Source organism: Conger conger, chromosome 6, assembly GCF_963514075.1.
Source record: "Conger conger chromosome 6, fConCon1.1, whole genome shotgun sequence".
In the NCBI taxonomy this organism is placed as follows: Eukaryota; Metazoa; Chordata; class Actinopteri; order Anguilliformes; family Congridae; genus Conger; species Conger conger.
In genome coordinates this window covers 51,160,486-51,176,267 of record NC_083765.1, presented here as the reverse complement: position 1 = coordinate 51,176,267, position 15,782 = coordinate 51,160,486, and the positions used below count along the sequence as shown (strand labels likewise).

Genomic DNA, 15,782 nt, shown 5'->3' with positions numbered 1-15,782 from the left:
CAGACAAAACCAGGCACACGCCCATACACACAAAAGCAGCTCACGCCTGTTCTGGAGCCCAGGCCTGCCAGGTTTGCAGTTTGCAAATCAAACTGGGCTTCAAACTAGTTGTAGGTAGAAAATTACTCTACTAGACTATTAGCAAGCGCATGGTCACGGAAAAGGCAAGCTCTATTTGAGTGTTTGCCAGGCAGCCCAGCAGTTGAGCGCGATAGATCACGGTAGCCTACGTGTGCCATTGTTTCCATTCCCCTCGGGCTGAAATGTTTATCTAGACCTGACAACGCCGCTGGAGCCGCGCGCGACCGCCCCGGGTTCACACGACCGCTGCCTGTGTGGCACCCTGCTGTTTAAAAGCGTTTAACTCCTCCGTAAGTGGCTCTCCAGAGCCAGCGCAGCGGGGATTTTTTGCAAAACCGGGAGGGCGTGGGGCACACGGACCGCCCTGTCCCACAGCAGCGACGGACGGGGCACAGACACGACGCCATCACGACGTGTCCAAGCCCCGCAATATTTTACAGACACAGCCCAGTGGAGACAAGGCAATTACCCACACATCAGATGATGCACATTTCTCATTATCTTATATGGACTCCTTGGCATATTGAACAGTAAATATAATTGTGATGTCCTCATGAGTACATTCTGACCGGCACGTTTCCACCACTGTCTCCGTGTCAGTGTTGTCACAGTCAGCCAGCCAGACTAGTGGACAGAATCTTACAAAATCCAGTTATAGACTGCAGTGCAGCACAGATTGAATGATTTGTAGGCACAAACAGACTCTGCACCAAATAACACCAACATAGTATATTCAAAAGTATATACAAAATCGGAATTTCAGCAAGAGGATGGAGCCTACCAATTATATTTGCTAGTTTTTATCATGATGCTAAACCTGATGGCCATACAAAATCTGGGTGATATTTGCAGAAATGTATCTGCTCAGCATCTGGCATCCTGTCCCCATTTTCCTCATTATTACAAAAACACAAATGATGGCTGGCACAAAAATACAAATCATTTACAAGCAGTAATTGCTAAGACGGTTAACTAATAAAGATGATGCCTAAGTTGCAATGCTAATGATACGTCTTTAGTACCAACTCCAGCGAAGGGGCCTACCAGTCCCTATACCAAGCAATCCCTTTCAAACAACGCAACTTAATGAGAATCACTTGGCCGTTATAAGACACATCCCTCTCAAACCAAATTTGCCTTCATTTGAAGTAATTAAAAAACAACCTGCGTTTTCTCAAAACAAGCGATGGTATGAATATTCATGAGCGTCCACGTGTGTAGCTTTGTGAACAGAAAAGCTCTTTTGCAGCTCGAGTGAGCTGGTGTTTAAAAAACAGAAAGGGTCCGGCGAGTCTCGCCTCGCGGGAGAACAGGAGCGATACCGCGGGAATCCGGCAACAAGCTGCCAGAGGAAACAGGCAAAGTTGGCCTTATTGCGCATATCGAGTGTCTCGGTGGAGACTTTCCAACTGGCAGAAAAACGCAAACCAGAGAAGTCCCATGCGTGTAGAAGCGCAGCTCTCGGCAAGAGTCTACCCCCCCATATTTAGCACATTCCCCACCTGCTCTGGATCCCCTGACAACCCCTCAGCCTCCCCCCCTCCTCCCCCGCTCACAGCCACTCTCTCTCTCTCCTTCCCCTCTCCTCCCGCGCTCACAGCTGCTCTCTCTCTCTCTCCTTCCCCTCTCCTCCCGCGCTCACAGCCACTCTCTCTCTCTCTCTCCTTCCCCTCTCCTCCCGCGCTCACAGCTGCTCTCTCTCTCTCTCCTTCCCCTCTCCTCTGCCTCTCCCCTCGTGCCTCTCGGCCGTCTGAGCGGGGCGTGGCTGGGCGGCGTGCGATGCGGGCGCGTGGTTGGGTTCGGGGCGTGTCACGCCATACAGAGACACCTCCTCAGGGAGGTGGGCCACTGCTGCTCGCTAAGGACACAGGGGAGGAAGCAGTATCCGCTCAGCCGTTCGCACAGGAAATAAAAACAAACCCAGATACGCGTACACGCACGCACACACACACACGCAGTCACGCAGCGCCCTCACCGTGAGGTAACTCTCCGTTTACATTGTGTAACCCACCAGCGGTTTATGAGCAGGGAACAGGTGAGGCTGCTCACCACCACCGCTCCTGTCATCTTAATCAGCTCTGTCTCCTGAGTGCTCATTTTTCACCATTTTTCAACAAGCTGGCCAGCTGAAGCAAGGATCAACCAGCGGCAGGCGATCGCTTCGGTTTTAATTTAATAAAGACTGCGTCGTTATGACCTATCTTCGTACAGGTCAATAATTAATCACTTCAAATGTAATCGCTGTGATTACACCAATACGATACAATAAGAGGAGACCGGTTAGAAAGCAAAAACAAGTAGTTCTCGAAATAAAAATATACAATTTCAATTTAATGGAAGTGCACAAAAACCATCAGCAGTACAATGAAGCGAAACAGGAATTAAGGGCTAATGCGTGAGCCTGCTTTATTGAAATTGGCATGCTTTTTTAAGCGTAAAAACGGAGCAAAAACATCTCGTTGGGGTAATTACCTAATAAAAGGCACCGCCGCAGCCGCGCACATGAGTACACGCTCGCTGGCCTGCGTGTAGCGCTTTTCACGGACGCGTTCGCCCGTGAGCGTGCAGCCTCACACACACCTCGCGGTCCGTACGCACGGGATGGGAAGAGGACTAGGATGTCGGTTGAAGTACGTGGCCTTGGCCTGTGAAGTCGCTTACACGCCATGCTGCTCCTTTTCTGTTTGTTAAGTGCTTGTTTGTCATGTGAAGCAACGTGAAGCCAGTGCCACGCAAACTAAACAAATAAACTGCTTCTGCAAAGGTCAAACGCATGCCTCATGGGAACCGATGTATGCCATCTGCACTCAAACACGACCGCGCTGCTCACTGTAACTACAGCAGGTGACGCACAGCAGCGGTGCCTGATCGTGCGCTTCGCAGGGCCGAGAATACACCGATTTTCATTCCGACCAGTCGCTACACCTGCTGATCTCACCGATTGGCTCCCTCCACCTCTGGCTGAAGGCCAGGCGCTGATTGGTGAAATTAACAAGTGTAGTGATTGGTCGGAATGAGAACCTGCATACCCTCCACGGCGTATGATTGGGCACTGCTGACATACAGTAGTTTTCCACCTCCTGTATGAATGTTTAAAGCACATGATATACAGTACATTGTGTCCTCGTAATGTACATAAAAGGACATTCAGGTTCCTAACCTGATAATAAACAGGCTCATACAGTACAGCGTACTGTACCATTTGAAAATAACATGCACACCCAGGCCCCCAGGTGTTATAGCCGAGGGTTATGCTTTTCATCAACTGTGTTCATGTGTAATTGTGTAGTGCTTTTGTATTGTTGTAATCTCTGCTTGCTCCTCCCTTGGCCAGGGCTCCCTTGTAAAAGAGATAACCATCTCAATGGGACTCACCTGGTTAAATAAAAATTACTAGCACCTGAATAAGTATCATTCTTACAATCAGGAGCAAATATTTATGTATGATAGCAGCACTTAAGCTTCCAGAATGTGAGGTTGCTGCTGCATGCACTGTGTGTTTTCAAATTCAAGGTGGCCTGTGGATCAGCCGTTATTTATTTATTTATTTATTTATTTATTTATTTATTTATTTATTTTAACAAATCAAATGGAAGCACCATCAGGTCTGGAGGTCCCATAGACGGAGGCGGGGGATGGACAAACATCGCGAAGACAACACATTACGGGACCGCTCCCACTCCCACAGGACTCATTTTCCCAGCAGTCTCCGTACTGTAGTTGCAAAGGCCGTAATTGTTTGTCAATTATAGTATAGCAATAATGAAGCAATATGCATCTCCACGGGCAAGGGGAGAAGGAATTTGACGGGGCCTAATTAAAGCTTGCCGTTCGGCGCTGTCACGGTAACGGCGCTACAACGCGGTGAAGGGCGCGCTAATGCCCCGCTCGCACCCGCGGACCGCGCGTTTCCCGCCAGAGCTTGCCGCTAAATTGCCCGCGGTGAGAGGGTATTACTGTAAGCGATACCGCGGGCGAAAAAAGGGAGACAGAATCACAGAGAGGCGCGGAGCCGTAACGCGGGGGAAAGTGAAAAGGGCGGCACTCCATCGGGCGTCCCCGAGGAAATCTCACACTGCTATTCCGGCACGCGGCGATGGCTGTTTATGACATTAGATGTGGTAGTTGTAGCTGTCAGCCACCCGGCCTCGCAAAAGCAGGGTCGGGGTGGGGGGGGGTGGGGGTGTTAGGGGGCTGGAAGGGATTGCTTCACTTAGCCCGGATATTTCTGACATGATCCCATCGACCAGTGCGCCCCTCCACCCCCCTGTCTCAACCCGCCCCCTACGCAGGGGGGCTTTCTGATGCTCGTGCTCTTTGTAGAAATAAGAAAAACCCTGACCCCATGAAGACCTGAGCATTGAAGCGCTGTGGGTGTACGGAGTTCAATAAACGGAAGCATCTCAGGGTGGTATTGGGGGGTTAAGCCTGGTATTAGGGTTTTTTTTCTTCTTTTTACATTTGACCTCTCCGACAATTCCAGCACCGACTGCAGCGATCCTCAGTCCTGGTCCTGGAGAGCTGCAGGCTATCCCTTTTCTCTCCTCCCTAATCAACACTTCCCCTTTCTTCTGGCCCAATGCCCTCTTCCCTTAAAAGGGCCTGAGTCACGCCTCTTCTCACAAAACCTCCTCCTGCCCCCTCTGCTCCGAACAACTACTGGCCGTTCTCTCTTCTCCCCTTCCTATCTAAAACTCTGGAACGTGCCGTCTGTTCTCAACTGTCAACTTATCGGCTCCAGAACAATCTTCACGATCCCAACCGGTCCTGCCAAATCCCTCTCCTCTGTCCTCATCTTCCTCCACCTGTCCACGGCCTTCCATACAGTCGACCATGAGATTCTGCTCTCATCGCTGACTGGGATGGGTGTCACAGGTGTCGGATAACCGGTCTGAATATTGCCTTTGAGGCACAGACTTGATTATAAATTCTCTCATTGTCCATGTGTTTAAGTACCCGGCTCTCTTAAACCATGTTTGTGGAATGTTACCTGGTTGCTCTATATCCTGCCCCCCCCCCATGGTGAATTTATTACTTTATGGCTTGGGAAGAACAGCACACAACATCATACACCCCCTCCATGGTTGCAACTGACTAAATTGGTATTTTGACTGAATTTGGTTATTTGTCCATAAGTATCACCTTTATTGTTAGAAGCAGAAGGAAACTCTTTCTTTAGAAACTCATTCGAAAGAGACTAAAATCATGAATCTTTTGATGACAATATGATGCTGCTCAGTCCTAACAACACAAGGGAACTTTAATACCTAGATTTCCAGCTTAAGCTGAGACACTTCTGCTTATCTCCCACACCTGTCAGTTTCTAGTGCGGTGGGACTGAGGGAGATGGATGGGGTGATTGGGGTGGGGGGCTAGCCAAGTGCTTTTACATTGAAGCGGATACTCACCCCTTGTTTGGAAACAGTGGCTTGCAGTCAGTGGAGTAGGACGAAGAGAGGGAGAGGGAATGAGGGGAGGATGGAAATGAAGAGGATATGCACGTCAGAGAGAGGAGAGATGGAGGAAGATGACTGATGAAGGAGCGATTGGGGCCTGGCGTGTGGATGAACATCCATAAACATGGACTCAGCCGATCACTGCGGTGCCGGGTGTCTGAGGAGCAGCGCACGGACGTGACAGATGAGCCTCAGACCTCAGGCCCTGTCAGCACAGCCCCAGAGCGGGGCACGACTGCGCTCTGCTCACGCCACTCATCCCCCACGCAGCCAGGGCTAACGCCTGACGGATCGGCCGCAAGGATTCAATCAACGCTTAAAAACGCTCCTTCAATCAATCTCTCAACAACGTCAGAAGTGACTAGGCTGCAGAAAGATGGGGGTTTTTTTCCCCGTTATCAGCGGAAGGGTTTTTCATCGTTTTTTGCTGATTTTATGACAAAGCGCAGAACATGTATCACAAAGTCAGAAACTGGTGTGATTTTCATTGACAAGCATAGAAACCTGGCTTCTCTCTCATCCAGTCTAAGTCGTCAGGCGTTGGGCGAAAAATCTGAGCGGCAGGATTGAAGTCTGTCGGGTGGCCTTGAGATGTTTCAACGCTTGCGTTGACTGAACCGTAAATCCCCTGGGGCACTTCACAGCCTCAGGTCACGCCTCCATTTTAGAGGCGTGAAGGGACTTTGAGATTTAGGCTGAAATCGGTTTCTTTTTTTTTTTTTTGGTCATTACTAGCTGCAGAGCGAGTTTGGTAGCATAGCACCCTCTTCTGTAGGTCTGCCTGGATCAAACTGTCACGCGTGGGTGAATTTTATTTCCGTACTGAGCCTTGACATTCATTTTCAATAACCTTATCGAAATCAAGCAATTTGCACACTGTCATATGAGTAGCCCACCAATAATTCTTATCATGGGTGCCACTGCTGTGCAATACTGTCAGGCTAATACGCAGTGTATTACATGGGCTTTGAAATTAATTTGCAAAGTGAAGCGTCACTGCATGCAAACTGTCAAGGCAGCTGGATAGCTCTCCTCTACGTGAGCAACGGGGAAACAAACTACCAGTACTTCAATTACTTCTACAACTGCAACAGTGAATAAGAACAATAATAATAATAAAAATCATCATAATAATATTAATAAGTCCTATTTATGGACTGTGTTAGGGAGGCATGGTGGGGGGATGCCATTATAATGCTAATGTTTTCACAACAGAATGCAGACCATGTTAATGAAAGAAGTAGGGATTATCTCACTATGAAAAAAAGGTGGAAGGAAAATGGCTAGAAAAGTAATAATAATTAATAAATGAGACTAATGAAACCGTATTTTAATCGCGTTCTTATTATTATTAAGTCAAGCTTCAGTCATGTATAGCCAACCGAGTGGGTTAATGAAAGCAGTTAGATTATGCTTGAACATAATTAGATGTAGTCGGAGTACTACTTTGTTAAATGTCAGCGTATTATATGTTTTGAATATGATTATAATTTTATTATAATGATGTAGAATGCAGATTAGAATACAATTACAACGTGGACAAAATGTACTTACACTGTAGTGATGGATAACATTGTGATTAGGGCAGACATGGTGCAGTAGCCTTACTGTTATGTTCCTTACTCACATTCACAATCATTAAGAGTGATTAAAAAAAACCCATAAAAAACCAAGCTAATTATACAAGTAATAACAATAAAGAATATGGCTCCAGGCAATAGGAATGGTGATGTGGTCATAATTGGGAGTCATCAGAAAAACATCAGAAAGCAATTAATACCGAAGAAAGCCACGTGCAATAACATGGAGGGGCAAAGATTCAAATTCTGAGGCAATAATATTATTTTATCCAGGTGAGCAAGTGAGGGGGCACGGTGTTTGGTTGGTGATTGTTATTTGTTATGTGATGAGTGGTTCAAGTCGAGATAAGGATGTGCTTAGAGCCTAATTAGAATGTAATTAACACAGAGATCACACTGAGATTAGAAGGAGAGTTAGAACGGTTCGAGTGCTTAAAATGTGACCAGAATGATGACCATTTATAATGTGGTTAGACTGTTATTAGATCAGTGACATTGTGCAGGCACACGAGTATGATAATATTATCAGACTGGTGAAGATATGACAGAAAGAAATCGTGGAAAGCAACAACAATCATCACAAGCTGCAGTGCTTAGACAACAAAAACAACATTATTATTACTATTATTATTATTTGTTGGGCAACTGATTTATTAGCTGTGTAAATTACGTGTTACACAGTTGGCCTTCCGTAACATTTTACGGCATCTCAGAATAGTAAAATTTTAAGTCAGTCATTGCAAGCAATGTGTATAATCATGTTTAATATTTTTGCTTTCTTTATTCCCTCCAATAAGCCTACATTTTATTCTGGTGTCCAGCTGTGGGCTACTTTGAAACAACACAGTCAAAAATCGAAAAAGCGGGGTGAAAAACATTTGGGGCACGCATTATAAATGTCCCATCGTTCTCAGTCCCCCGGCTCCATGGAAGGGCCAGAGGACATCTGGGGGCGCGAGCCGGACCGAGGTGAACGGCGAGACAAATGGGTGGCGGTCGTTGTTGACGGCGTTCGGCAGGCAGGGCAGGTGATGAATAGAGGCGGTTATTAGTTCCCGAAGGACACTTGAGTCTACACGCCGGCTTTACCCGCCACATTTAGGATTCACTTTGATTAAAACCCAGCGCCTGACAGATGTCTGGGGGGCGGGGGAGGAAAAGCTTTTATTGTTCTGACCACGATATTAGAGGGTCAAGGCAAAACAACTCAGGGACAACCGCAGAGACGAAAAAGGGGCAAAGCGTACGCAAATATCATCGAGATCCGTCGGCCATTTGATGGAACGCTCTCAGCGCGGCCGGTTCACGGAGATATCGAACGCGAGCAGAATCTCCTCTCTTCTACTCGCCACTCCAGGGTGCTGAAAGATACATGAACGGCATAAATGATTAAGATACCTGCCTTTCCCTGTCAAAGTTCATTTGAGACATCGTACATGAGGTGAGGAAAAACCCATACACTGAATACAGTATGACCCCCTTTTCCGATTGCCAACCGCATGCAGTACGTGCACCACGTCGGCACTCCAAATACATTGAACAGCAAAGCAACCGCAGGTATAATAACAACAACATTGGCCAGACGTAGCAAACACATCATAAGGCATCAGCATCTAGAAGACGTATGACCGCTGCCTCTTTTTACCGCCATGCAAGATAATAGCGGTTTTATGGCATTTCCAGCGATATATCGGCAGACTGATTACAGTGCTCATTTTCCCCCCCAAGCTGGGAGCCAGAACTTGTCAATCCCCCGTTCTCCTGTACCTGACGACGGAAAGAAACATCTCTGCGATGCCACTTCTGAGGTGGCTGACAGGAGGTGGCGTATTTATAGACGGCTATTTACGTAAGCGACTCGCCACATTCCTGAATAATGAAGACGTTCTCGCAAACGAGACAGACCTCTTAAAGAGCGAGAGCGCGGAACGAGGGAGGCTAACGAGGAGGGAGAGTGAGGGAGAGCGAGGGAGCGATACGGGAGAGTGAGGGAGCGATACGGGAGAGTGAGGGAGAGTGAGGGAGCGATACAGGAGAGTGAGGGAGAGCGAGGGAGCGATACAGGAGAGTGAGGGAGAGCGAGGGAGCGATACAGGAGAGTGAGGGAGAGTGAGGGAGTGATACAGGAGAGTGAGGGAGTGATACAGGAGAGTGAGGGAGTGATACAGGAGAGTGAGGGAGCGATACAGGAGAGCGAGGGAGTGATACAGGAGAGTGAGGGAGAGTGAGGGAGTGATACAGGAGAGTGAGGGAGCGATACAGGAGAGTGAGGGAGCGATACAGGAGAGCGAGGGAGTGATACAGGAGAGTGAGGGAGAGTGAGGGAGTGATACAGGAGAGTGAGGGAGCGATACAGGAGAGCGAGGGAGTGATACAGGAGAGTGAGGGAGAGTGAGGGAGTGATACAGGAGAGTGAGGGAGCGATACGGGAGAGCGAGGGAGCGTTACAGGAGAGTGAGGGAGCGATACAGGAGAGCGAGGGAGCGATACAGGAGAGCGAGGGAGTGATACAGGAGAGCGAGGGAGTGATACAGGAGAGTGAGGGAGCGATACAGGAGAGCGAGGGAGAGCGAGGGAGCGATACGGGAGAGCGAGGACTGAAAGAGGGGAAAGAGCCAATGTCAGAGGAGACAGGGAGGAGGCGAGGAGAGAAAAGAGAACACAGACCTTTTCTCCAGAGAGAAAGGGAGGAAGACAAGCGCAGCGAGGGAAAGCGAAGGCTGATCTGGAGATGAATAGTTGCACGGACGTTCATACGTGTTTCTCCGAAAGAAGCCAATTACACGCTAACAGCTCGGCCATTCTCGACCGATTCAGACGCGAGAAAATGGCCGATCAACCGATGATGGCGACTGTATGGAGGAGAATCCCATTAAAATGATTTACGAGCTCATTGTATATTAACAACTTACAGCGAAAGTGATTAATCCCATTACCACTCGCTCAAGGCGCTCTCGAAATACGAAAGCGCCCAATCGGATTGGAGCCAGCCTCTCCAGTCCATCGCCCCTTCGCTCGAGTGTCCACGCCAAATTAACCAAGCTCTCCCCATTGGCTCTCGCCGTTATCCACGGCGACCAACAGCCAGTTAGAACCAGTCCTTTTATGCCCAGTGATGAAAAGATGAAGAAGACAATTTGACTCTATTAAATATGGTAATTACCGCTTTGGCAGGGTGTAACGCACATACTGCCAATGCAGGATTCTTGGATCTCGCCATATTTCAGAGACGGAGCTAAATTGGGGTGCAAGAGCGAGCAACCGACTTCACATTTTTAATACAAGCTAATTGCCTGGTCTGCATTCGGGTCTATTGTACTCTACAGTTTTATATGAGCTGAAAGTAAATGGTTTTCATGAGCTTCATATCACACATGAAATCATACATCTTTATAATGAACCCCCACACACACACACACACATCTCCTTCTGCATTTTTTCCTCACTCTCTCCTTCCCCTTCATCGCTCTCTTCTTCTCTCCCCGCCCGTCTCTCTAGCTCTCTCGCGCGCGCTCTCTGGCAGGTACCTCTTGTCTGATGGGTTTTCGTGGCCTGCCGGGGCCTCCTGCAGGTCAGGAATGTTGGCGAAGTCGTCCTGCTCTGCCAGCCCGATCGCCAGAGAGAGGACCACCATCTTCCCCTCGCTGACCGCGGGAGAACGGGCGACAGGGGGGAACGGGAAACAAACGAAAAGGAGAGGGGAGGGGGACGAACGCAAAAGACGGAGGAGGGTGCCAGGGCGTGGGGTTCGGGAAGGAGGGAAATGAGGGGTGAGATCAGGCAGAAGCAAAAAGGGGAAGACAGGGGGAGGAGGGGTATCACACCAGAGAGGGGGAAGAGAGAAAAAGGTGAGTGGAGAAGTCTCTCAGATGAGAAGCCATAAAGGCCCAGGATTACAGGTCTTCTCACACACCCAGCATATACAGTCTCTCTTTCTTACACTCTTTCTCTCTCTTCCACACACTCACACATCAACACACACACAAACACACACACACTCACACAGACACACTCACACAGACACACACTCTCTTCACACAGACAGACACGCACTCACACAGACACACACTCACACAGACACGCACTCTCTTCACACAGACAGACACGCACTCACACAGACACATGCTCATTCAACATGCGCATTCACACAAGTCTTAGACATACACACAGAGTGCCGTGGAAAGGTACTTGCCCCCTTTCCGATTTCCTCTGTTGTTGCATATTTTTCACAGTGATATAGTTTCATATCTTTATACAAAATGTCATATTAGACAAAAGGAACCAGAGTAAACACAAAACAAATCTATTAATTATATATAGTTATCAAACACCCACATCCCCCTTGGGAAAAAGTAGTTGACCCCTTAATAATCATAATAACTGGTTGTAACACCTTTAGCAGAAATAATACTAACCAAACACTTCCTATAATTTAGATATCAGTCTTTCAAATCATTTTTTCCCTTTGCAGGCCTGCTTTCATTCAGACAAATGTGTAGGTGTTTGAGCATTAACTGCAGTTCACTCCAAAGCCATTTCAGAGGCCCAAAGGCTATGGGGGCAATGGGAGCCATTATCTCCAAAGGGAACCATGAGTGAATCTTCCCAGGAGTGGCTGGCCTGCCAACATTTCTCCAAGGAAGCAACGACAACTCATCCAGGAAGTCACAAAAGATCAGAGGAGAACTTCCAAAGACCTGAACCATGTATTCTTCTCTGCACCAAAACATTGTGAAGGAGAGAAAGGGTCATCTGTCCATGTGTAATTGGATTATTCAGCAAGACAATGATCCAAATCACAAAAGCAAATCCAAATTGGCTGAAAAGAAACAGAGAAATAAGTTTTGGAGCGGCCCAGTCAAAATCCAAACCTGAATCAAATAGAGACACTATGGCAGGACCCGAAATTGGCAGTTTCAAAAACTACCAATTTGTCTGCATTAAACCAAATACTTTTTCACATGGGTGATATGGGTGTTTGATAACTTTTTCCATTAAATGAATGAAATAACACTTTCAAAAATGTGTTTTCTGTGTACTCCCAAAGGTTCCTTTTGTCGAGAATACATTTTTTAAAATTAAAGATCTGAAACTAGTCAGTGTGCAGAAATATGCTATAATAGAGGAAATCAGGAAGGGGGCCGATTCTCTTCCACGGTACTGTACATGAAACACGCGGAGAAAGACACCGAATGCGTATGCACGGGGACGCACAGGGAGCGTGCATCTCGATCCTATGGTGCCCTTTCAGATCCCTTTCTCTCTCCCCCAAGATTCACCTTTCTTCATTCTCCCTCCTCCAGAGTTGAGATTTAATTAAGCCTCATTAAGGAGATCTGGACTAATTGTTTCTATTTGAGTGTCACCGTTTCCTGAGGAGCCTGGCGTGTCCCAGCTTTCTGGGTCAATGCTCTTTCTCTCTTTAGATCATCTCCCAGTCTCCATTTCTCTCTCCCACTTCCACCTGTCTTACCCCTGTTTCCTCTCCTGCTCATTACATTAATGGCGTTCTAACGGCGTTTGGCAGACGCTCTTATCCAGGGCGATGTACAGTTGATTAGACTAAGAAGGAGACAATCCTCCCCTGGAGCAATGTAGGGTTAAGGGCCTTGCTTCTTCCCTTCCTACTCTCACCCCAGCGTTTAAAAACCTCAACTAAAATAAATTGTTCCGGGGTCATTTTATTTCGAAGACATAGAAAATTGCTTCTTCAGGTACAAATGCTCATGCGTTTGACCCATGTCTGATTCCTGCAGCACTGGACTGTAAAATGACATTATATTGAATGAAAAAAATACTAGCTATATCTGTCCATTTCATATGCAGTATGTTTCTGTCTAGCTACGTAGCTATACATAATGTATTTAAAACAAGCGGCAGTTAGCTTCCGGCAGTTAATTACAATTAATTAAATTACCAAGGTACAGCTAGCTAGATAGCTCTTTCCTCTTTCTACTCAAAGATGTTAACTTGGAAGTGAAAGCGTTTATGCCCTGAAAAATCTAAAATTAAAACGATTCAAAATGACTGATATTAAAAATACAGCCATTCTGAAGCCAAAATACAAACAACCATTTTCAGTGAAACCATCTTTGCCATCCCCGCGTCTCCCTCTCTCTCCTCCAGTCGCCCATCCCTCTCGCTCAGTCACGCTGTCCGCTGCAACTGTAGCTCTCCTTTCTTCTCTCTTTCTTCTCTCATCCTTCTACTTCCTCCGAGCTCCGTCCACGTTCTTCCGTCCTTCCTACCCCTCCTCTCGCGAGCTTCGTTCCTTTCGCCTTCTCCTTTCTTTTCTCGTCCACCCCTTTCCTCTCCATTAATTCATTGATCAGAGAGCTCCCCCCCGCCCCACCGCCCACCCCCCCGATGCACTCCATATACTTTTATTTGTGCTGAAATCGGTGGTGTTTGTCGAACAGTATTGCCAAAACAGGGCAATATTGTACGACAATAACAACCTATGACAAGGGGGTACTTGACACACTCAGGCTCTTGGGTGTCGTTAACACCGGGGCGTCTCATTGATCACACAAAAGAACCACTATCACAACTGATCCCCGCCCCCCCCCCCCCCCCGCCATTATTCACTCAGGCGAAAATTGTTCTCGAGGCCACGTCCCCCCCACCAGCAAGTTTTATTAAACAGCACATTAGAAAGGAGGGCAACCCAGTCAACACAACAAAGGGTCACGCTAATGGGTCGCGTTTGCCTGCGATTCGACACGCTGCTTCCTCATTACCATAATTTATTATCTCAGGAGACTATTGCCTGGGGATGAATGATTTGTTTATTTATTTTTTATTTTTTCCTACATTACATACGCTCTGTGATCAATGAGTCGGTCCTCACTCCAAAGCAGCTGAAGTATCTTGCCCCTTGAAGCATCGATTTTCAGACGTTTTAACGATTTTTCACCCCGCTTTTTCCTATTACAATTTTAGAATAATTTGCTTTTTCCTTTTTCCACATCTCTCTCTCTCACTCTCTCCCTTTCCCTCCCTCCCTCTCTCTCACACCCCCAGGCCAGCCGTGACAATTCATCGTGGGAGTAATGATGCCGCAGACAGAGGATCGATGCAGCGCTGGCTGAGGGGTTAAAGGGAATTCATGCACAGTAGCTTAACCCGTCTTTACACTAATGCACACTGATGCCCACACAGTGATATAAACACATTATACAGATGCTCACACGTGTGCGCACACACACACACATACGCACACACACATAAACACGCACACACACACACACAAACACGCACACACAAACACGCATACGCCGAACACACGCACATGCAGACAACCACACACGCAGGGACACACACATACATACACACACACACACACACAAACACGCATACGCAGAACACACACGCAGACAACCACACACACAGGCACACACACATACATACGCAGTACACACACACACACACACACACACACGTACAAACACAATACACACACAAACATACACAGTACACACATATATACACACGCACATGCACACACACACATATGCAGAACACACACATACATGCACACATGCACATATACACACGGATACCTCCACCAGGATTGTCATTGGACAATTAGGGTTGAGGGTCAAAGGTGAAAAAGAAAGCATTGATGAACCAGACAGACATAAACAGGAATAACCAGCCACGAAAAAACCAAAAACAACTGCAGTGTGAACAACTGAAGCAGGAGGAAAGGTTACGACTAATGCGAAAGAGTCTAAACAGACAGTCACGATAAATAAAACAGCATGAAGATAAGTACATAGTGAAGGCAATGTTCAGAAGCCTAAAAACACAAGAAACAGGAACAAGGTAGCAAATCAAGCACAGGAGTATAGTGAATTGTTAACAGAGAATAAATCGGATTTAAGATGCAGAGCAAAAGCCAGTGAACATGCCGTATAAAGCAGGCAACTCTAACTGAAATCCCGGAGGGCCCCTGAATCTGGTGGTTCATGATGTGTTCCCGCACTTAAGCGCTTAATTGAAGTCATTGATTGGGTCGGATTGTTCTGATTGAGAAGAAATCGTGAAAAGCAGCAGCCCTCCAGGCCCCGAGTTTGAGACCCCCGGTATAAAACCACAATGAACACGACAGACGCACAGGGCCCTTTGCAGTTGCTTTTTTTCATCTCCTTCTTCCTTTCCTTGCGTCCTTCTCTTGCTCCTAGCTCCACCCATTCGAGGGAGGCAAGGAAAGGAAGCAAGAAAAGGACGTGAAGGGAATCGAGAAAGCGGGAACAGGCAAACAGAACATCCTTGCCTCCTTTAAACATCAGTTCCAAATATGTGGCAGATGGGGAGAGGTGGACCCACAGGTCTATCATTTCCAGTCTATCAATAAACACTTGTGTTTCTTTGCTCAAGAATTCTTTGGGAGCCTCCTAGCTCCTGGCTCCTAGCTCCTTGAAGGAGCATTTATGGGATACTCAGTCTTTCCCAGAAAGGGCCGGTGTGGGTGCAGGCCGTTGCTCCAACCAAGCAGTTACACACCTGCTTCTACTAATCAACCAGCAGAGTCTTTGCTAAGGACCTTGATTAGTAGAATCAGGTGTGTAATTGCCTGGTGGGAACAAAAATCCTGCTCCCACACCTGCCCTTTCTGGGCATTCAGCAAGACTGAATATCTCCGATAGAACAGATTGGTATG

At 47.2% G+C, this 15,782-nt stretch overlaps 1 protein-coding gene across 2 annotated transcripts in view; it reads right to left on the bottom strand.

The window, feature by feature from the left end:
- LOC133130025 (synaptotagmin-7-like) overlaps positions 1-15,782 on the bottom strand; it is a 140,068-nt gene that overhangs the window by 20,196 nt on the left and 104,090 nt on the right. For both annotated transcript variants that reach the window (XM_061244235.1, XM_061244236.1), the window contains one exon: positions 10,645-10,761. In XM_061244235.1, the coding sequence (XP_061100219.1) occupies positions 10,645-10,761 (117 nt within the window). The remainder of the gene's footprint in view (positions 1-10,644; positions 10,762-15,782) is intronic.